The 24503-nt window shown below is 35.8% G+C and overlaps 1 protein-coding gene across 1 annotated transcript in view; it reads right to left on the reverse strand.

Moving 5' to 3' along the window:
• Positions 1 to 12385, reverse strand: part of LOC106134545 (mucin-2) — a 66391-nt gene extending 54006 nt beyond the window's left edge. Inside the window, exon 1 of the mRNA XM_060944690.1 lies at positions 12310 to 12385. Within this exon, the coding sequence (XP_060800673.1) occupies positions 12310 to 12381 (72 nt within the window). The 5' untranslated portion in view covers positions 12382 to 12385. The remainder of the gene's footprint in view (positions 1 to 12309) is intronic.
• Positions 12386 to 24503: the final 12118 nt, after the last annotated feature.

Here is a 24503-nt window from a genome sequence, read left to right on the forward strand (position 1 = left end):
CCTTTTAGTGTCAAAGTTCAGAGCCATAAAAGTAAGGTAAGCTAGGAAATTATTTTCTTCAATGAAAATCAAGAGACATTTTCTCAATTTTATCATTGCATGTAAGATGTCATTTACTGTCCACCCCCTCGGCAAAACTTAGTAATTAATTGGTGTTATAATAAAATAACAATGATAAGACTATGTATAATTTCTTTATTTTGGTAAAATTTTATCTAAATTTAATGTTAATAATTTGACATAGTTGTTTAGTTTAAGAAACAGAGCGTTAGACAGAAACAAGATTTTTTAATACACAATTTTACAATACAATACAATAACTCTTTATATGCTTTACTTATAAGCGATCTCTTCCAGGTAACCTGTATCCTACTAATATTACTTATAAATGCGAAAGTTTGTAAGTAGGTATATCAGGATGTCAGTATGGATGTTTGTTACTCTTTCACGCAAAAACTACTGAACCGATTACGATTACATTTGGTATGTAGGTAGCTGAAGACTAATCTGGGTCTATATATATATATATATATATATATATATCATGCCATCATCATAAATTTGGGATTCTTCTTTTAGGCGATGGGCTAGCAACCTGTCACTATTTGAATCTCAATCCTATCTTAAAGCCAAATAGCTGAACGTGGCCTATCAGTCTTTACAAGACTGTAGGCTCTGTCTACCCCGCAAGGGATATAGACGTGATTATATGTATGTGTATGTATCATGCCAGTAGAGTCACATACTATTTTGTCAAAATCCCGCGCATACGCGCTATTCAAGGTCCAACAAAAATAAAGAAAGCTAAAATTCCGTATAATAAAATCATTTATATGTAAAAGCAAGACATTATTAAATTGCCTATTCTTATCACGAAATGACCTTTATCTGTCCAAATTTAAGGTTCAAAATCACGGTTAGCGCTGTTTTAAACGAGATACATAATAAGTCCCCTGAATGTAGGTTTCGATTTGCTTTCACTCAAGTCCAAGAGCTGGGTGATGACGTCACGATGTTTTTGTATGAGATAAGTTATTTAACAACAGTCTGATACAATAGGCCTATAGAGTCCAACTAGAGTGGTTACAGGTTGAAATATTGTACATCAAACATATAGACGAGGCGTCTAGTTTCAAAGTCCGCTAAAAGACTTTTTCATAAAAATTGAGGTAATAGATAAAAATGGCGCCAGTACGTATTCTTTTTATGATGTCATTATCATTTCTCATCAAAACCTGGCAAAACCTTTAGAAATTTGCACTCAAAACTTTACCTTCATTGCAAATCCCGCTAAAATACGTGTTGTTTACTTCAGAATCCGCTAAAAAGAAATTAGCCAATGACAGCGCGGTATTGTGATCACGTGTCATTCAAAACAGTATGGCAGTTTTTTTATCTCAGGTGAAAGGTTGCTCCGGTTTTTTATTGTTTTTAATAAGAAAACATGGAGAATTTAGTTCAATTTGCAAAAATGTGATCCTAAGGAAGCGCGGAAGAAACTACGCGACATTCCTTCATGGAAACGCACTAAGGAAACTCGAAACTGTAGGTAAAAAGTTACTGTAAAACTACTTTCAAAGTGCTTTGATGGTGTTATGCAAAATGAGTAATTAGTATAGTTACATATTGTAGGTACATTAATTTTTCATTCAACACGTACTTACAAAGTACCTTCATTATATTTAGTTTTAATATTCACATTTAATTTTAATATCAACCTGATATTTAACGTTTAAGGATTGTTAAATTAACTACCGACTTCGTACTTAGCATTGAATACTGTTTAGTAAAAAAATAAATGATATAATGATGCGTATGACGGTCCACGCTTCTTGAAAATTAATCTGATAATAAACAATGGAATAAAATCGAATAATGCGTGGTATGTACTACCTGACATAATCCATTCACATTAATGCTTTTACCTGCTTTTTCCAATGATAGTAATAAAACTGCTAATATTTTATTAATTATTTTGTTTTATTTTTAAAACCAAAATTTTTTCACTTACTGTCTTGTCCGTATTGCATAATGCTTTTTATTTCTAGTCCCTGTTTGCAACAAATCCCTCTTAAATTCTTGACGTTTGTTTCAAACTCCCTTTAAATTGATTGTTCGTAGCAAAATACGCCATAATGAAAATATTTTACGTTATATTTAAAATTATAACATGCATGTCCAAATAATTAGGTTAGTTCCGGTATTACCAGAGTAGAATCCACAAAACCTGCTATTTTTTGTGGTATTCTTAGTGGTAAATTTAATACAAAAAAACGTTTTTTATATATTAAAAAAAATCAAAAATTTCTTTATTTTTCTCTATCTACTTAAATGGATTATTACTTAATATTACTTAGTACAATTTACGTTGTGGTAGATCAGATATCCGAACCGCCGCCGGCATTTAGGTCAAGTTTTCTTAGTCTGCGCCCGCGCACTGTAATCTCGACTAAATAAGCATAAAATGTCATAAGTGTCACTAAAATGAACACGGAGCGCTTACAAATGTCTAACCCATAATCTGATCATTTTGTATTTTGAATAATTTTGTAGATATGTAGATATGTAGGTATATCTTATGCTAGAATATTACTTAAAAAATGAAACCGTATCATAACGTAACCGTTTAGGCGAGGATTATAAACTTAGTATTATTCTTCTTATAGGCGATGGGCTAGCAACCTGTCACAATTTGAATCTCTATTCTATTATTAAGCCAAACAGTTGAACGTACCTACCCCGCAAGGGATATAGATGTGATTATATGTATGTATATTATTATTCATAAGGACTTACATATTTATTTATTATAAAAAAACAAAGGTACTTTTACCAAAAACAAAGAGCTATCACCAGTTTAACGATCATGTGAAAAAATATCGGCATTGTTCTTCAAACTTTTACTTCCATCCGTTTTAGACATTTAATTATAACATCTTAAAAACAGGCGGTAGGCGGTAATGATGCCCTAGGCTACATGTAATAAATATTAAATTATAATATCTTTACCATGGATGTCGTAAAAAGCGACTAAGCTTATAAGCTAGGGATTAGCAGCCTGTCATTTTTATTTTAAAATTTTAAAATCCATTATGTAGTAGGTAGTCTGTGTTTAAAATATTAGGATCTCAAATTTGTTGAGGAGTTATGAAATAACAAACGCTTTTTACTCATTTCACAAATTTCATGACAGAAAAAATAACTTTAGACATAGGTACCTACTTAGTTTTACAATATGACGTAGTTTCAAAATTAGTTTCCAAATAACAGAAAAGTTAAAAATTCACACATTTTAATATCATTTACGCAAATTAAAAAAGAAAAGAAATAAGTTGTCTTATATTTAACTTGTACATTGAATTTAAAGGCTAAATCAAAATGCAAAATATAATTTGTATTAATGTTGCATTGATAACGATAAAAATCACAAATCGAGCGTTTAGCTCTGTAAGCATTTGTTTAACTTTCTATGATTCGCTTACATAACGAGAACCTGGTTAAAAGCCTATGCAGTCCCATAAAAATGTTAATGCAGTCATTTCATTATCCAATACTGATTTATTTCCCGTTAATGTTTTCAAGACATCCATTCGAAAATATCACGACAAAATTTCGAATTAAAATAAATTCCGAATTCGGTTATGTAGGTACACACATGCACATATCTTGTTATTTCCTATAGGATAGGCATATAAACTTGGGATTCTTCTTTTAGGCGATGGGCTAGCAACCTGTCACTATTTAAATCTCAATTCTATCATTAGGTCAAACAGCTGAAGAAGAAGAAAATGAAGATTGTTGGCTCTGGATACACAGAGCAATGGATATACTCGTGTTCATATGTACGTGAATAAAATAAGCTATTTGTGTCAAGCAATGAATTTTGGATGAATTTTTATATCTTCAAAAGGAGTTTACCAGGATCATGTTGCATCCGCGCGCAATCTCGGCGGATCTCTAGTCCTACTAATATTATAAATGCGAAAGTTTGCGAGTATGTCAGGATGTCAGTATGGATGTTTGTTACTCTTTCACGCAAAAACTACTGAACTGATTACGATGAAATTTGGTATGTGGGTAACTGTAGACCTAGAATAACATATAGGCTACTTTTTATCCCAGAGTTCCCGCGGGATTGATAGGGTTTCCATGCGGACGAAGTGGCGGGCGGCCTCTAGTTTATAATAACCGAGGAAAGGGTTTCCACTTTTATAATTTAACTTTATTATACCATCTCGCACCGCGACTGTGTATAATACTTCATTATACTTTCGCTTGTGGTTTATACATATTTCCTTATAGCGTGAGATCCTCACTGAGTTTTAAAATTCACTTTATACCATGAGATAAACATAAGGTTAATTTGCAAATACCATAAAATATATACTTAGTATTTAAAAAAAAAACTATTTTTTTATTGGTGCCACACGCTTATTCCTATAGAAGCAAAACCCGGAGTAAAAACAAAACTAGGGATATTAATGGAAAAATATATCACAATTACACCCGCGGCTTAGCCGTGAATTATAACGCTGTGACGTTTAATGTTAAACTCGTCTACATAAATTAAAGTAAGAATCACCAATTCGCCCATTAAAATTACGAAACACATTATTTAAATGGATTTAAGTACATCACGTCCCATGACATTGCGTCAAAGAGCAAACATGTCGGACGAAGGGTCACACTTTGCTGTTACTATGCCAAGAACGACAAGTTGACCTTAGTAAAGACCCCTGAAAAGAATTAAATGAATAAAAATCATTTATAAATAATCGTTCATTCATTCATTATCGTTCATTTAACACGTTTTATCCCTTACGGGCTAGACAGGGCCAATAATCTCACAAAGACTGAAAGGCCACGTTCAGCTGTCAGGTTTAAATAGTGACAGGCTGCTGCTATCGCCTAAAAAGGAATCTCAAGTTTATAAACCTGTCAATTCATCAAAACATTACAAAAAAAATCCAGGGTGCTGAAACATAGAAAATCATACACGATTGAAGCCCAATAAGCCGCATATTCACCATAATAACTCTCATTTAACCCGGTTAGACGAATTGCTAGCAACTGGCAATCGACAAATTGTAGATTGCATATTGGCACGACGCAACTACGAGTACCTATCACGATGTATTTCATTCAAAGTCATGAGATGAACAGTCGAATTATATCTATAGAGGGATCCTAAAGTGCCGTTAAGCTGTGGTTATGTTGAAAATTTGAATTTAAGTTTAAGTATATTTAATTTTCGTATAAGAGTAGTTGATAATAGTACTGCCGTGTGGTTCCTGGGACCAATAAAATAAGAATAGGTCCACTCCGTCTCATTCCCATGGATTTCGTAAAAGGCGACTAAGGGAAAGGCTTATAAATTGGATTTCTTCTTTTAGGCGATGGGCTATTGTTGAATCTCAATTCTATCAACAAGCCAAAAAGCTGAATGTGGCCTATGTCTTTTCAAGACTGTTGGCTCTGTCTACCCCGCAAGAATATAGACGTGACTATATGTATAAGTATGTATGTATGAGTAGTAGATTATACATCCTTAGTCGAAGGCATATGAATGGGGATGAAGCGAAAGAAATTTTGAGGGATTGTGGAAAGTGGAAAGATGTGTCTTTGCGTATATCTCCGAAAAGACTGCGAGATTTATGTTTGTAGTTATATAATGATTTTACAGCGAGGGAAAACATCGTGAGGAAACGACTTTGAAACGTTGTGGAGTCTTTCTGTATAAAAACCTGACTTGTGAGAGCCAAGTGTTAACATTTTTCAGCTTACGTGTGTAAGTAATTATTTTGTATTTTTTTTTATTTCAAACATATGGATGTCCATCAGTCACAATCATTAGCTTATAAAAAATATATCCTTTAGCCAATCAAAAATCTTAACAAAAAAAATTGGGAATATTTACTACACATATGTTAGAACAAAGATTTATGTTATTAACCGATTTTCCCAACTATTCCAAGCGTAGCATGAACAAGCACATTGTTAAGTTAAATGCCAAAAGACGAACAATCATGCTATTATTGAAAGTGGGCATGCATCATTGCATATCTGTGAAACTTCTGATATATGTATTTTGTTTTCATTATATTTGCATATCAGTAGCGTGGTAGGTAGCATGCAAATTTTGAACTCTGCATTTGTTTAATTGAGCGTAAATGTGTGTATTAACCGTTGGAGTATAGACATCTAAGTTGTTGTCATAGATAACAAAGAAATTACATAAAACTTTAGACGTGTCATGTATAATTAGCTGTTGCGCCCGACTTCGTTCGCCTACAATATCTATTATGCCCTCTTAGAAAGATGGGGAATTTTTGTTTTTTGTTGGACAACGCCTAACACATCTGAGGGAACCGCATTAAAATTGGAGCAACATTTTTCGCATAAATAGAATATAAACATACAAACAGACAGAAATTCTAAAAATCACATTTTTAGCTTCTGGTTGGTCATAACATAATTGTCCTCATATCGATTTTTTGTCAATATCTTTCAAGTACAGACATCGGTCAGTTACAATTTAATTATATGTATATGGATACAACAGTAGTTATTGATTTAATGGAGAGAAAAGATTTAAATTTGCAAACCTTAGCTACAATATTACTTTATAGATTGAATACTATCTTAATATGATTTAAGTGAGTGTTAAATAATTCTAATCTATAACATCAAATTATAAGATAAACTGAAGACTTTAAGCCTGCAATTACAATGATTCACAAATCTTTACTGAACAATGCAAAGTGATCAAAATGCGTGACGACAGTAGGTATATAATTAGCTGATGCATTGTCAGATTACACTTAAGCTATGAACAGATTGGAAACATTCGCGAGTGTAATTCGTCGGGATATTTTTACTTCGTACCAAAGTTAAATTGCTACTAGATAGTTATTAAAAAAGAAAATGTACTAAACATTTGAATCATTAAAACTTTACGCATATTAAGAAACTATACTATGGTAGAAGGCGACTAAAGTATAGGCTTATAAATGTGGGATTATTTTTAAGCGACGGGCTACTAGGGCATCAAAATTCTTAAAGTCGTTTTTGAGACATAATCGTCGATATAGATTCGATCTTAGGAATAGTTATTGTTTTTTTTATTTTAAATTTTGTGTTATTATAAAAATACAATGAGCGAGCTTCTTCAATTGTCTTGTGTTACAAGAGCTCCTACCGCCTTTCTTAAAGAATTAATTAATTACAGCGCATGCTCTCAGTCAATACGCATCTTAAGTTGCATTATGCGTGGTCAGTGGCCAGTAGAAAGCGTTCTTTGATCTCCTGTTCATTCGTTCTGATGCTAAATACCGATATAATCGGTTTGCAACGACTGCGGCTCAGTGAAAACGAGAGTTAGACATAATTCTTGAGGTAATTGTATAAACGTTACGCTACTGTTTTGGAGGTTAATTTTATTACAATGGAATTGTTATATCATAGTTCTTCGTGATATTTTTAGAGACACGATAAATTTTTTTTTCTAAGAAATGTATCTTAATAAGTTTAATTTTGAGCCACAAAGTCAGTGGGGCTGTTGATAGCGAGCTTTGTGAGGCATATATCTAATATATCTAAACATGACGCCAAAATTCATCTCTTCTCTCATGGGTCTACTGGAAGAGATTTCTATTGAAATATCCACCTTTATACTAGAATTACTGTATTAAATGTTCCTGTATATAATTTTGTCTACATAAATAAAAAATAAATGACTCTGTCAGAACATCAGAGATAAGTATAAAGAGAAGATTTTTCAAAGAAAGTTTTATCAAAGTTCATGAATAGTCCCGCAGATTCCCAGCTCTTAAGCATATAATTATAAAAAAAGAGAAACAAAAGAAGAGAGAGTCAATAGAGAAATAACAAGAACTTTGTCAATATAAAATGGTTCATCGAGCCATCCAGATGAACGCGGTCTTTCAGTCTTTCCAAAACTGTCGCTCTGCCTACCCCATAAGGGATATAGACGTTATATATATCATCATAATCCGCAATTGAACCACTTTCAACTTAAATAGGTAAATCGCGAAAAGGCAGTTTTACCAAAATCATTTTTCCAACAATGTAAGGCGCATTGTGTAGCAATTTGTCACTTATAATAAGTAACAATCACATTTACGAAAATACCGGTCTGGGCTGGTCTTGGCAAATGGAGCATTCAGTGGCGATGGAAACATTTATAAGATATTGCTGCTAAATGCCAGTGCAGTATGTTGGCTCTGTCTAACCGTATTAACATTTCATAAATTATAATACAGAAACCAGTACCAATAGAAAAAAGAATAGGACCACTCTATCTCTTGCTACTGGTTGTCGTAAAAGGCGACTAAGGCATAGGCTTATAAACTTGAAATTCTCCATTTAGGCGATAGACTAGCAACTTATCACTATTTGGATCTTAACTCTATCATTTAGCCAAATAGCTGAATGTGGCCTATCAATCCCATCAAGACTGTTGGCTCTGTCTACCCCGTGAGGGAGATAGACACGATTATGTGTATGTATGTCCAGAAAGTTACAATTTTAATCTTCTGTCACAATTAACCTTCGAACAAATGAACATTCATATTCGTAGCATTGACATTTGACCAAGTTTTACAGTGATCATATAAAATTAAAAGGCTCATTATAAACGTCCATCAAATTAAGTGCCTCGTGTTGGTTTGTGAATAAAACGGACCAATTATAAATCTCTCCAAAATTAAGTAAATCTCACATCTATTCCTTCGGCCTTTCCCTTAGTCATCTTTTGCGACATCCATGGGCAGATATGGAGTGGTCAATTGGTCATATCCTGCTGGAACCGCACGGCACAATTCTAATGTTCGTAGTATTATCATGATTTATGGCCTAAGAACTTTAAAGCTAAATAATTGAAAATTTTAATAATGATTTTAAATAGATGGAAAGGCAGTCGAAACATGGATTTTATATATACTTTATAAAGCATCTGTGGCATTTTTTATTTTTGCAACTAAAAAGATTAAACATAATAAATTAAAAAAATACGTAACAACAGTAAGAAATCGGTCCCAATTGGCTTCTGAACTGTGCAACCTTGATAGTTGACCGCGCAAGCGCAGACTGGCTTTATAGTGGGCGTTTCACTTGCATATTAAACTGGTGACGTGGGTGTATTTATTTTAATTAATTAATCTTATTGAACTTCCAGAAACAATTGTAATTGGTGGAATTCCCTGTAGTATCGTTACATACATACATATAATCAATTCTACATCTCTTGCGGGGTAGACAGAGCCAACAGTCTTGAAAAGGCTGAAAGGCCACGTTTAGCTTTTTGGCTTGGTGATAGAATTGAGATTCAAATAGTGACAGGTTGTCAAGAAGAATCCCAAGTTTATAAGCCTTTCCCTTAGTGGCCTTTTACGGCATCCATGGAAAAGAGATGGAGTGGTCCTATTCTTTTTTTTTATTGGTGCCTGGAACCACACGGCACCAATAAGAAAATGTTGTGGTTTTGTTATATGTCAGTAAATAATCCCCTGTGACTACGATTCAGGAGTAGGTCAGGTTCTTCGTGAAGCGAATGCCGTCTGACCTCCGCAACCTTTGCAGGTCAAACTAACCCTTTTGGTAGAAGAATGCGACCGCTCAATTTCTTTTTACAAAAGTAAACCTCTGAAAACGCTATGATAGAAGAAAAATAAATAAATAAATCGCCTTAACGCCACACATTCAACACCATTATATTTTCATCACATTAAATCTGAATTAATTAAAATATTTCGCGACGGAAGACCGTTTGCAAAATTATTTAAATATGTGTGCATAACCAATTACTTTGTCAAGGTTAAATTACTTTTGCCTGATATTCGTTTCCATAAACATCAGCACGTGTATAAAAGACTAACGTCCAAGATCATAGATCAAATCTCAATAAGAGTGTCGTGTGGTTCTCGACACTTTAGAATGGAATCACTCCATCTCTCTCCCATACATACTTACATACATACATATGGTCACGTTCATATCCCTTGCGGGGTAGACAGAGCCAACAGTCTTGAAAAGACCGAATGGCCTCGTTCAGCTATTTGGCTCAATGATAGAATTGAGATTCAAATAGTGACAGGTTGCTGGCCCATCGCCTAAAAAAAAAGAATCCCAAGTTTGTAAGCATATCCCTTAGTCGCCTTTTACGACATCCATGGGAAAGAGATGGAGTGGTCCTATTCTTTTTTGGTATTGGTGCCGGGAAACACACCGCACTCTCTCCCATGGATGTTTTAAAAGGAAATATGAATCCAGTATGTCTTTTACCATAATCCAATATTGGTGAGTTTCTTCAACAAAACTCGCGAAGGTCAGACGGGAGTAGTTTTGGGAAATCTTCTCGAAAAATGGCAAATTTGAAGTCACTAGACTCAGTGGTTTGGGCTCTGCTTTGTCTCTCAGTTAATCATAAGCAGTCACTCAGTAATGGAAGATATGTAAACAGGAGACTAAGTAAAAGGCTTATAAACTTGGGATTCTTCTTTTAGGCGATGGGCTAGCAACCTGTCACTATTTTAATGTCGGTTTCTGCATTAAGCCATATAACTGAACATGACCTTACTTTCAGTCTTATCAAGACTGTTGTCTACCCCGCAAGGATTATAGACGTGTCTATCTTGGTACGTATATAGATATACAGATTTATTTATATCATGCTTTTCTATCAAATGTCCAGTACAAGTGGTAACTAAACACGACAATGGGCTAGCAACCTGTCACTATTTTAATGTCAGTTTCAGCATTAGGCCATGTAACTGAACATGACCTTTTTTTTCTTATTAAGACTGTTGTCTACCCCGCAAGGATTATAGACGTGTCTATATAGGTACGTATATACATAGATATATAGGTATACAGATTTATTTATATCTGCTTTTCTATCAAATGTCCACTACAAGTGGTGACTAAACACGACAATAGAAATAATTCGGCACGCCCAGACACGAATCAATGAAGTTTGTGCAAACTGGCTCAGACTATTGAATTGGTAGCCCTTTATCACGACAATTTGGTAATCGAAATTGGATCTTAGAATCCATGGGAATGAGTACATTTTGCATTCGAAAGAGAAGAAAATCGAAATGCGTTGAATAACGCGTGATATGACTAACTAAATTGTTATCTAAAAATAAAATGACTGCAAATATTTTGCTGTTGTCTTACAACCTTGTTGGGAACACCATCATCCTCTTTCCCTCTAGCTTGAGAAAGAGATTGTGGTAATGAGTTACCAAAACGTTGTGAACCTATATACCTAATTTATCTCCCAACTCTCATCACTGCGTGGTACCGGTTGCGACCTCCACAGAAGTGTTTCGGGACCCGGGGTCTCCCTTCAGACTTTTCTCTCTCCACTTGGTAGGGCTTTCGGCTTCCTCGGATATACCTAATTTGTCATGCCTATTAAATTATTTCTAACGGTTAAATAACTGAAATATTGTTGCAAAATTAGCCATATCCAGGGGCCTGCGCCTGCGCCGACATTGCGAACACAAGGCAAACTTCGAGGCCATACGGAAGTACTCAAAAGATTTTCAACCGCTTAATTTGTAAATAAAATATTCTAGTTGAAACTGGAGCGAATATATGCATGTTAATAACATATTGCAGAAGATATATCAAAATTTAATTGATTTTATCTGTTAGTATGATTAACATAATTGAGGAATTGCATTAGTATATGGCTTTACTAAGTAGATGCTAAAAAATATATATTAAGGTCATTTTCTACATTTGTCAATCTGTATTAGAGACGTAAAAAAGTTCATAAATAAAGTAGGGAAGACCACGACGACACGATGTCATAATCTATATATATGCATTTATTTTTTCTATGAAGTAGCATTTAAACACAAGCCACGAACTTACTTAGAAGCTAGCTTACTTAGTCTGACTTGTCCAAAAATGGATTTGTTCCTCACGATCTCGTTAGAATCCTGACAACATCAAACAAAACCTCATATTCATCAATAATCCATAAAATATTTATTATTAAAATCTCATATAAATATACTAATCTGAACAATGTATTCTCTCGTCCACATTCTCTTCTAAGTTTGGATATTTGTGAAATTGACGTTGTTGAAGAAAATGCTGCAGTGCAGTTTGTTACCGCTTCTTCTGCACTGACGCCTTGGAAGCCGCAGTAAACTTAGTTTTAAGTAATTTATTTGACGTCAACCAATGTTGTGAAACCAAACGTTATGACAATTATTAAGCGATATGAAGTATTGTATAATAATGAATGAAAATTTTGAATTTGAATCAACTGACCTGTGTGGTTCGAAGGGCGCTGGAGACCGCCAGCAGCGCTAGCGCAGCCGCGCTCCACCACACCGTCCGCATCTTGATTTCTGAAACAAACGACATCCCGGTTAATTATATCCTTATATTATTTACACATACACCAAAATTTATCCCTTTGTGCTATACTGCCGTGTGGTTCCCGGCACCAATACAAAAAAGAATAGGACCACTCCATCTCTTTCCCATGGATGTCGTAAAAGGCGACTAAGGGATAGGCTTACAAACTTGAGATGCTTTTTTTAGGCTCTATCTTAAAGCCAAATAGCTGAACGTGGCCTATCAGTCCGTTTAGGACTGTTGGCTCTGTCTACCTGAACTAATGGAAAATGTGAAAAAGGCGGCGGGCTTTGGCTGTGGGCTTCAATGATGCCCAAAATAACTATTCCACGCGGACGAAGTCGCGGGCACAGCTAGTATAGTATAACATACATCTATTCATATAATCACGTCTGAATCCCTTACGGGGTAGACAGAGCTAACAGTCTCGCAAAGACTGAAAGAGCACGTTCAGCTGCTCGGCTTGAAAATGGAAGTGAGATTGGAATAGTGACAGGTTGCTAGCCCTTCCCTTAAAAGAAGAATCCTAAGTTTATTAGCCTATCCCTTTGTCGCCCTTTACGACATCTATGGGAATTAGATGGAGAGGTCATATCTAAAGAGCCGAAAACCACACAGCACTGCTGGGAACCACACAGCACCCAGCACCACCATTGGAATTAAATTAAGATTTCGATAATGAGATAGATTTTCTCAGATTTCTCACATATTGAATGGAAACTAGTACGTAATAGACACAGACGAATCTTTTAAAAATGTCACATAAATCATTCTCTTCTTCAGAATAATACGAAATTCGTAGACATTCCTAAACTTCTGTCAGCCATAAACGTATATCAAGTAGGGTGTCGGGCTATCAGTGCGTCACTTTCGCCGCTTAATATATTACCACTTTCCTTTTCAACCAGATAACGTTACAAAAAGTTTCGATCAAACGATGTCTTGTCCAATCACTGTAAGTTAAAAGCTAAGAATTGGAGAACATTTAAAAAAAAACAATTTTATTTGTCGAACTTAATTGTTGATTTGTGTCGTGCTTTTTTATTTTTAACCTTATATGAGGAGAATGCTCCATACATAAGCATCAAATTATTTTTTATTTCGAAAAGAACCTACTCGGATGAACTCGCGGGCAAAAGCTAGTAATCACGTCAAAATAACCTTTTACGCTAGCGGCTGAGAAGAATCCTGTACCAGAAAAATTCCCTGTCATAAATATGGGCTTTCTTGCCCCTATAATAATTAGTCCGTGAAAAGCTCCCAACTTCTATCAGGTATTTTCTTTTATATTATTAATTTTATTAAATAAGTACGCAAAGTTTGTGACAAGTTCAAACATGTTATCTTTGCCAGTCTTTCCGGAAAACATCCAAAATATTCAAAATTCATCAAATTAAGAAATAAGCTGAGGCGCAATACGATCTCTTACACCTAAAAGAGAGAGAGATTCACAAAAAAAAAACTCACAAAAACGTGCTACAACAATCCATATTGCATAATGCCGATAATTATTCGCTATTAATTACTTACAATTCATCAAGAGACATTGCACCAATGCATGCAAGTTGTCGCAATGCACTTTCGCTCGGCCACGCTGCCCACTTGCTATGTGGAGCGATGACTCGACTGATGTAATGCAAGTGTTTTTATTCAATAATTGCACTATGGAATGTGTTAGTTCCATCAATTGAGGGCATATTTCCTTAATAATCTAATCACCTAATGGTCGATTCGATGAGGTACGAGTGCTATAGTAAAATGAGATGAAACTGGTGCGTAGTATTGAGACCTACTTGATCAAATTGTTAAGTTGTACAACCTACATATTCAAGCAACTATATGTTACCATGATCCAAGAAATGGAATTAAATGTTGCCCTGCAAAGGTTGCGGAGGTTATATGGGAGTCGCTTCGTGTCTCACATCTATGTCGCTTGCGGGGTAGACAGAGCCAGCAAAACTGACAGGCCACGTGCAGCTGTTAACCGTAATGATAGAATTGACATTCAAATAGTGACAAGTTGCTAGCCCATCGCTTACAAGAGGAATCCCAAGTTTATAAGCTTATCCCGAAAAGATAGATTGGTTATAAGTGCCGAAAACAAGTCAATCAAGATTAAAATATTTGAAAAGAAATATAAGTGGATTTTTTTTTATCTTGCTTTGCAAATACATCTAGAATTGCTAGGGTTCTATTTAAAACTACTTGCGATCTTAATTCTGCACACTTTATAACAGTAAAAAGTGTTAAACTCTATTATTTATTACAAGGTCATTAGAAACGGTTATCAAATCTCTGTCGATAACAGCACGCAGCGGCCATATTTTTGTAATAAAAGACAATGATTTTGATCGTTGACCGCAAACAGATTTTATTGACCCTTCAGAAGTTACTAACATTACATACATACAAACATAAAATCACGCCTCTTTCGCGGAGGGATAGGCAGAGACTACATCTTTCCACTTGCCACGATCTCTGCATACTTCTACTTTACCAGGACGTCCTTAATTTGAACAAGATACGTTCGTCTAGGTCTTCCCACTCCGACCTTTCCCTCCACACTCTCCTTGTTAATCTGCTTAGTCAACCTGCTTTCATTCATCCTCTCCACATGACCAAGCCATCTTAACATACCCTTTTCTATTCCTGTAACTACATTTTTTTCACATCACAACATTCCCTTATCACGCTGTTCCTTATCCGGTCACTCAATTTCACACCCATCTCCTTAACTTTTACCATACCCAACTTTCACTCCCATACATTAATGGCGGGACAAACACGCCCTTATGTGTGCATAAGGGCGTGTTGGTCCAGTCGAGCCTATTTGGACAGTTTCTCACTACTCATAAAGGCATGCAAAGCTCCATTCACCATGTTCCCCGCGTTCACTCTCCTTTCAATATCACTATCACACTTGCCATCTGGTGTAAACTGTGATCCTTGATATTCAAACTCTTTCACTTGCTCCACTTTTTCTCCTCCAATCAAAATATTACATGCTGTCATTTCGTTCTACATTTCAAACAACTAACATTAAGTTACATTAATCCGTACTAATATTATAAATGCGAAAGTCTGTCTGTCTGTCTGTCTGTCTGTCTGTCTGTCTGTTCCTCTTTCACGGCCGAACCACTGAACCGATTTTGATGAAATTTGGTATGTATATAGTTTAAAACCCGCGTTCAAACATAGGCTACTTTTTTTTTCAAAAATCGACCCCCAAAATAGTCAAATGGGGGGTTGAAAGTTTGTATGAAAATCATCGTTCCGCTTTCACGCTTGAACCGCTGAACCGATTATAATGAAATTTGGTATGTATTTAGTTAAAGACCCGCGTTCAAACAAAGGCTACTTTTTTTTTCAAAAATCGACCCCCTAAATAGTCAAATGGGGGATTGGAAGTTTGTATGAAAATCATCGTTCCGCTTTCACGCCTGAACCGCTGAACCAATTTTGATGAAATTTGGTATGTATATAGTTTAAAACCCGCGTTCAAACATAGGCTACGTTTTTTTTCAAAAATCGACCCCCAAAGTACTCAAATGGAGGGATGAAAGTTTGTATGAAAATCATCGTTCCGCTTTCACGCCTGACCCGCTGAACCGATTATGATGAAATTTGGTATTTATATAGTTTAAGACCCGCGTTCAAACATAACCTTTTTTGTTTTTCAGAAATCTACCCCCAAAGTATTCAAAATCATCGTTCCGCTTTCATGCCTGAACCGCTGAACTGATTTTGATGAAATTTAATCCGTACTAATATTATAAATGCGAAAGTCTGTCTGTCTGTCTGTCTGTCTGTCTGTCTGTTCCTCTTTCACGGCCGAACCACTGAACCGATTTTGATGAATCCGTACTAATATTATAAATGCGAAAGTCTGTCTGTCTGTCTGTCTGTCTGTCTGTCTGTTCCTCTTTCACGGCCGAACCACTGAACCGATTTTGATGAAATTTGGTATGTATATAGTTTAAAACTCGCGTTCAAACATAGGCTACTTTTTTTTTCAAAAATCGACCCCCAAAATAGTCAAATGGGGGGTTGAAAGTTTGTATGAAAATCATCGTTCCGCTTTCACGCTTGAACCGCTGAACCGATTATAATGAAATTTGGTATGTATTTAGTTAAAGACCCGCGTTCAAACATAGGCTACTTTTTTTTCAAAAATCGACCCCCTAAATAGTCAAATGGGGGATTGAAAGTTTGTATGAAAATCATCGTTCCGCTTTCACGCCTGAACCGCTGAACCGATTATAATGAAATTTGGTATGTATTTAGTTAAAGACCCGCGTTCAAACATAGGCTACTTTTTTTTCAAAAATCGACCCCCTAAATAGTCAAATGGGGGATTGAAAGTTTGTATGAAAATCATCGTTCCGCTTTCACGCCTGAACCGCTGAACCAATTTTGATGAAATTTGGTATGTATATAGTTCAAAACCCGCGTTCAAACATAGGCTACGTTTTTTTTCAAAAATCGACCCCCAAAATACTCAAATGGAGGGATGAAAGTTTGTATGAAAATCATCGTTCCGCTTTCACGCCTGACCCGCTGAACCGATTATGATGAAATTTGGTATTTATATAGTTTAAGACCCGCGTTCAAACATAGCCTTTTTTGTTTTTCAAAAATCTACCCCCAAAGTATTCAAAATCATCGTTCCGCTTTCATGCCTGAACCGCTGAACTGATTTTGATGAAATTTAATATGTATATAGTTTAAGAATCGCGTTCAAACATAGGCTACTTTTTTGGAAAATCGACCTCCAAAAAAGTCAAATGGGGGGGTGAAAGTTTGTATGAAAATCATCGTTCGGCTTTCACGCCTGAACCGCTGAACCGATTTTAATGAAATTTGAAATGCATATAGATTAAGATACGCGTTCAAACATAGGCTACTTTTTTTTCAAAAAATAACCCCCAAAACAGTTAAAGGGGGGTGAATCATCGTTCCGCTTTTACGGCCTATCTAGACCGATTTTGATGAAATTTGGTATTTATATAGTTTAAGACCCGCGTTCAAACATACCTAGGCTATTTTTTTTTCAAAAATCGACCCCCAAAGTATTCCAAATCATCGTTCCGCTTTCACACCTGAACCGCTGGACTGATTTTGATGAAATTTAATCCGTACTTCCGTACTTAATATTATAAATGCGAAAGTCTGTCTGTCTGTCTGTCTGTTCCTCTTTCACGGCCGAACCACTGAACCGATTTTGATGAAATTTGGTATGTATATAGTTTAAAACCCGCGTTCAAACATAGGCTACTTTTTTTTCAAAAATCGACCCCCAAAATAGTCAAATGGGGGGTTGAAAGTTTGTATGAAAATCATCGTTCCGCTTTCACGCTTGAACCGCTGAACCGATTATAATGAAATTTGGTATGTATTTAGTTAAAGACCCGCGTTCAAACATAGGCTACTTTTTTTTTCAAAAATCGACTCCCTAAATAGTCAAATGGGGGATTGAAAGTTTGTATGAAAATCATCGTTCCGCTTTCACGCCTGAACCGCTGAACCAATTTTGATGAAATTTGGTATGTATATAGTTTAAAACCCGCGTTCAAACATAGGCTACGTTTTTTTTCAAAAATCGACCCCCATAGTACTCAAATGGAGGGATGAAAGTTTGTATGAAAATCATCGTTCCGCTTTCACGCCTGACCCGCTGAACCGATTATGATGAAATTTGGTATTTATATAGTTTAAGATCCGCGTTCAAACATAACCTTTTTTGTTTTTCAAAAATCTACCCCCAAAGTATTCAAAATCATCGTTCCGCTTTCATGCCTGAACCGCTGAACTGATTTTGATGAAATTTAATATGTATATAGTTTAAGAATCGCGTTCAAACATAGGCTACTTTTTTTGGAAAATCGACCTCCAAAATAGTCAAATGGGGGGGTGAAAGTTTGTGTGAAAATCATCGTTCGGCTTTCACGCCTGAACCGCTGAACCGATTTTAATGAAATTTGAAATGCTTATAGATTAAGATACGCGTTCAGACATAGGCTACTTTTTTTTCAAAAAATAACCCCCAAAACAGTTAAAGGGGGGTGAATCATCGTTCCGCTTTTACGGCCTATCTAGACCGATTTTGATGAAATTTGGTATTTATATAGTTTAAGACCCGCGTTCAAACATTCCTAGGCTATTTTTTTTTCAAAAATCGACCCCCAAAGTATTCCAAATCATCGTTCCGCTTTCACACCTGAACCGCTGGACTGATTTTGATGAAATTTAATATGTATATAGTTTAAGAATCGCGTTCAAACATAGGCTACTTTTTTTTTCAAAAAATAACCCCCAAAACAGTTAAAGGGGGGTGAATCATCGTTCCGCTTTTACGGCCTATCTAGACCGATTTTGATGAAATTTGTTATTTATATAGTTTAAGACCCGCGTTCAAACATAGGCTATTTTTTTTTTCAAAAATTGACCCCCAAAGTTTTCCAAATCATCGTTCCGCTTTCACACCTGAACCGCTGGACTGATTTTGATGAAATTTAATCCGTACTAATATTATAAATGCGAAAGTCTGTCTGTCTGTCTGTCTGTCTGTCTGTCTGTTCCTCTTTCACGGCCGAACCACTGAACCGATTTTGATGAAATTTGGTATGTATATAGTTTAAAACCCGCGTTCAAACATAGGCTACTTTTTTTTTCAAAAATCGACCCCCAAAATAGTCAAATGGGGGGTTGAAAGTTTGTATGAAAATCATCGTTCCGCTTTCACGCTTGAACCGCTGAACCGATTATAATGAAATTTGGTATGTATTTAGTTAAAGACCCGCGTTCAAACAAAGGCTACTTTTTTTTTCAAAAATCGACCCCCTAAATAGTCAAATGGGGGATTGAAAGTTTGTATGAAAATCATCGTTCCGCTTTCACGCCTGAACCGCTGAACCAATTTTGATGAAATTTGGTATGTATATAGTTTAAAACCCGCGTTCAAACATAGGCTACGTTTTTTTTCAAAAATCGACCCCCAAAGTACTCAAATGGAGGGATGAAAGTTTGTATGAAAATCATCGTTCCGCTTTCACGCCTGACCCGCTGAACCGATTATGATGAAATTTGGTATTTATATAGTTTAAGACCCGCGTTCAAACATAACCTTTTTTGTTTTTCAGAAATCTACCCCCAAAGTATTCAAAATCATCGTTCCGCTTTCATGCCTGAACCGCTGAACTGATTTTGATGAAATTTAATCCGTACTAATATTATAAATGCGAAAGTCTGTCTGTCTGTCTGTCTGTCTGTCTGTCTGTTCCTCTTTCACGGCCGAACCACTGAACCGATTTTGATGAATCCGTACTAATATTATAAATGCGAAAGTCTGTCTGTCTGTCTGTCTGTCTGTTCCTCTTTCACGGCCGAACCACTGAACCGATTTTGATGAAATTTGGTATGTATATAGTTTAAAACTCGCGTTCAAACATAGGCTACTTTTTTTTTCAAAAATCGACCCCCAAAATAGTCAAATGGGGGGTTGAAAGTTTGTATGAAAATCATCGTTCCGCTTTCACGCTTGAACCGCTGAACCGATTATAATGAAATTTGGTATGTATTTAGTTAAAGACCCGCGTTCAAACATAGGCTACTTTTTTTTCAAAAATCGACCCCCTAAATAGTCAAATGGGGGATTGAAAGTTTGTATGAAAATCATCGTTCCGCTTTCACGCCTGAACCGCTGAACCGATTATAATGAAATTTGGTATGTATTTAGTTAAAGACCCGCGTTCAAACATAGGCTACTTTTTTTTCAAAAATCGACCCCCTAAATAGTCAAATGGGGGATTGAAAGTTTGTATGAAAATCATCGTTCCGCTTTCACGCCTGAACCGCTGAACCAATTTTGATGAAATTTGGTATGTATATAGTTCAAAACCCGCGTTCAAACATAGGCTACGTTTTTTTTCAAAAATCGACCCCCAAAATACTCAAATGGAGGGATGAAAGTTTGTATGAAAATCATCGTTCCGCTTTCACGCCTGACCCGCTGAACCGATTATGATGAAATTTGGTATTTATATAGTTTAAGACCCGCGTTCAAACATAGCCTTTTTTGTTTTTCAAAAATCTACCCCCAAAGTATTCAAAATCATCGTTCCGCTTTCATGCCTGAACCGCTGAACTGATTTTGATGAAATTTAATATGTATATAGTTTAAGAATCGCGTTCAAACATAGGCTACTTTTTTGGAAAATCGACCTCCAAAAAAGTCAAATGGGGGGGTGAAAGTTTGTATGAAAATCATCGTTCGGCTTTCACGCCTGAACCGCTGAACCGATTTTAATGAAATTTGAAATGCATATAGATTAAGATACGCGTTCAAACATAGGCTACTTTTTTTTCAAAAAATAACCCCCAAAACAGTTAAAGGGGGGTGAATCATCGTTCCGCTTTTACGGCCTATCTAGACCGATTTTGATGAAATTTGGTATTTATATAGTTTAAGACCCGCGTTCAAACATACCTAGGCTATTTTTTTTTCAAAAATCGACCCCCAAAGTATTCCAAATCATCGTTCCGCTTTCACACCTGAACCGCTGGACTGATTTTGATGAAATTTAATCCGTACTTCCGTACTTAATATTATAAATGCGAAAGTCTGTCTGTCTGTCTGTCTGTTCCTCTTTCACGGCCGAACCACTGAACCGATTTTGATGAAATTTGGTATGTATATAGTTTAAAACCCGCGTTCAAACATAGGCTACTTTTTTTTCAAAAATCGACCCCCAAAATAGTCAAATGGGGGGTTGAAAGTTTGTATGAAAATCATCGTTCCGCTTTCACGCTTGAACCGCTGAACCGATTATAATGAAATTTGGTATGTATTTAGTTAAAGACCCGCGTTCAAACATAGGCTACTTTTTTTTTCAAAAATCGACTCCCTAAATAGTCAAATGGGGGATTGAAAGTTTGTATGAAAATCATCGTTCCGCTTTCACGCCTGACCCGCTGAACCGATTATGATGAAATTTGGTATTTATATAGTTTAAGATCCGCGTTCAAACATAACCTTTTTTGTTTTTCAAAAATCTACCCCCAAAGTATTCAAAATCATCGTTCCGCTTTCATGCCTGAACCGCTGAACTGATTTTGATGAAATTTAATATGTATATAGTTTAAGAATCGCGTTCAAACATAGGCTACTTTTTTTGGAAAATCGACCTCCAAAATAGTCAAATGGGGGGGTGAAAGTTTGTGTGAAAATCATCGTTCGGCTTTCACGCCTGAACCGCTGAACCGATTTTAATGAAATTTGAAATGCTTATAGATTAAGATACGCGTTCAGACATAGGCTACTTTTTTTTCAAAAAATAACCCCCAAAACAGTTAAAGGGGGGTGAATCATCGTTCCGCTTTTACGGCCTATCTAGACCGATTTTGATGAAATTTGGTATTTATATAGTTTAAGACCCGCGTTCAAACATTCCTAGGCTATTTTTTTTTCAAAAATCGACCCCCAAAGTATTCCAAATCATCGTTCCGCTTTCACACCTGAACCGCTGGACTGATTTTGATGAAATTTAATATGTATATAGTTTAAGAATCGCGTTCAAACATAGGCTACTTTTTTTTTCAAAAAATAACCCCCAAAACAGTTAAAGGGGGGTGAATCATCGTTCCGCTTTTACGGCCTATCTAGACCGATTTTGATGAAATTTGTTATTTATATAGTTTAAGACCCGCGTTCAAACATAGGCTATTTTTTTTTTTCAAAAATTGACCCCCAAAGTTTTCCAAATCATCGTTCCGCTTTCACACCTGAACCGCTGGACTGATTTTGATGAAATTTAATATGTATATAGTTTAAGAATCGCGTTCAAACATAGGCTACTTTTTTTCGAAAATCGACCTCCAAAAAAGTCAAATGGGGGGGTGAAAGTTTGTATGAAAATCATCGTTCGGCTTTCACGCCTGAACCGCTGAACCGATTTTAATGAAATTTGAAATGCATATAGATTAAGATACGCGTTCAAACATAGGCTACTTTTTTTTTCAAAAAATAACCTCCAAAACAGTTAAAGGGGGGTGAATCATCGTTCCGCTTTTACAGCCTATCTAGACCGATTTTGATGAAATTTGGTATGTTTATGTGTATGGTAGTTTTAGTATTTTAATTTTAACGTCAACCGAAATTTATGATCTGTGAAAATGTCACCTGTCTAGCTATCATGAGACACGCCTGGTGACAGGAGGATGGGTGAGCGGACAAACGAACTGACAGACGTAAAAAAGTCGAATACAGTAATAAGATTTAAAAAATTGCATTCCTATCGCGGTGAAATAGGTGTTGTAAATTTGTATGAAATTTCGACAATTTTAACGTTGGGCACATGAAATTTTAGAATTAAATTTTGGTTAGTTTGAAATAATCATTAAAACATTGGATTTTGAAAACTGCATCTTAAGGGCGAAAAATGAGTGTTGGTAGTTTGTATGAAACTTCGTTTACTGATGGGCGTCGAAGTGCGAGAAGTCTTAAATATTGGTTAGTAAAAAAATCGTATCAGTTGCGGAAAGTAGGATGGCACTAAATAGGATGGGATGGGACAGGATAGGACTGGACGGGGCAGGACGAGACACAGCAGTTTGGGACGGGACGGAACAGAACGAGAAGAGACGGGACAAGACGGGAGAAGCCATTATGAATTTAAATCAAATATTAACTTAAAACAGTCCCGCACGATACGGGATTAAAAAATGGGTGAAATTTTATGGCATATCCTTATAATCTAAAATACATTTGCGCGGGCGAAGCCGCGGGCAAAAGCTAGTATGTATATAGTTTAAGAATCGCGTTCAAACATAGGCTACTTTTTTTCGAAAATCGACCTCCAAAAAAGTCAAATGGGGGGGTGAAAGTTTGTATGAAAATCATCGTTCGGCTTTCACGCCTGAACCGCTGAACCGATTTTAATGAAATTTGAAATGCATATAGATTAAGATACGCGTTCAAACATAGGCTACTTTTTTTTTCAAAAAATAACCTCCAAAACAGTTAAAGGGGGGTGAATCATCGTTCCGCTTTTACAGCCTATCTAGACCGATTTTGATGAAATTTGGTATGTTTATGTGTATGGTAGTTTTAGTATTTTAATTTTAACGTCAACCGAAATTTATGATCTGTGAAAATGTCACCTGTCTAGCTATCATGAGACACGCCTGGTGACAGGAGGATGGGTGAGCGGACAAACGAACTGACAGACGTAAAAAAGTCGAATACAGTAATAAGATTTAAAAAATTGCATTCCTATCGCGGTGAAATAGGGGTTGTAAATTTGTATGAAATTTCGACAATTTTAACGTTGGGCACATGAAATTTTAGAATTAAATTTTGGTTAGTTTGAAATAATCATTAAAACATTGGATTTTGAAAACTGCATCTTAAGGGCGAAAAATGAGTGTTGGTAGTTTGTATGAAACTTCGTTTACTGATGGGCGTCGAAGTGCGAGAAGTCTTAAATATTGGTTAGTAAAAAAATCGTATCAGTTGCGGAAAGTAGGATGGCACTAAATAGGATGGGATGGGACAGGATAGGACTGGACGGGGCAGGACGAGACACAGCAGTTTGGGACGGGACGGAACAGAACGAGAAGAGACGGGACAAGACGGGAGAAGCCATTATGAATTTAAATCAAATATTAACTTAAAACAGTCCCGCACGATACGGGATTAAAAAATGGGTGAAATTTTATGGCATATCCTTATAATCTAAAATACATTTGCGCGGGCGAAGCCGCGGGCAAAAGCTAGTTGAATAATAAATCATTCATCCATTCATTCCATCATACTAACTGTTGCCCTTGGTTGTTGTGTTGTGGGAAAGTATTGGAGAAAAGTATTTTGATCGATCTAAACTTTGTATGTGAAGGTGCATATAATTCTTGGTACTCTAGTTAATTACTAACTAGAGCACCAAGAATTATGTATTGTACAATAAAAAAATAAATAAATTTTTCGCATTAATTATATGTATTTTCTACACACAAATAATACACGCATTAGTCTGAATATCTGTTATTCATTTGCGGGTAACATTTGGACCAATTTAAATTAAATTTTGTATACATACACAAATATAATC

This window comes from Amyelois transitella, chromosome 6 (genome assembly GCF_032362555.1).
Source record: "Amyelois transitella isolate CPQ chromosome 6, ilAmyTran1.1, whole genome shotgun sequence".
NCBI classification, from domain to species: domain Eukaryota; kingdom Metazoa; phylum Arthropoda; class Insecta; order Lepidoptera; family Pyralidae; genus Amyelois; species Amyelois transitella.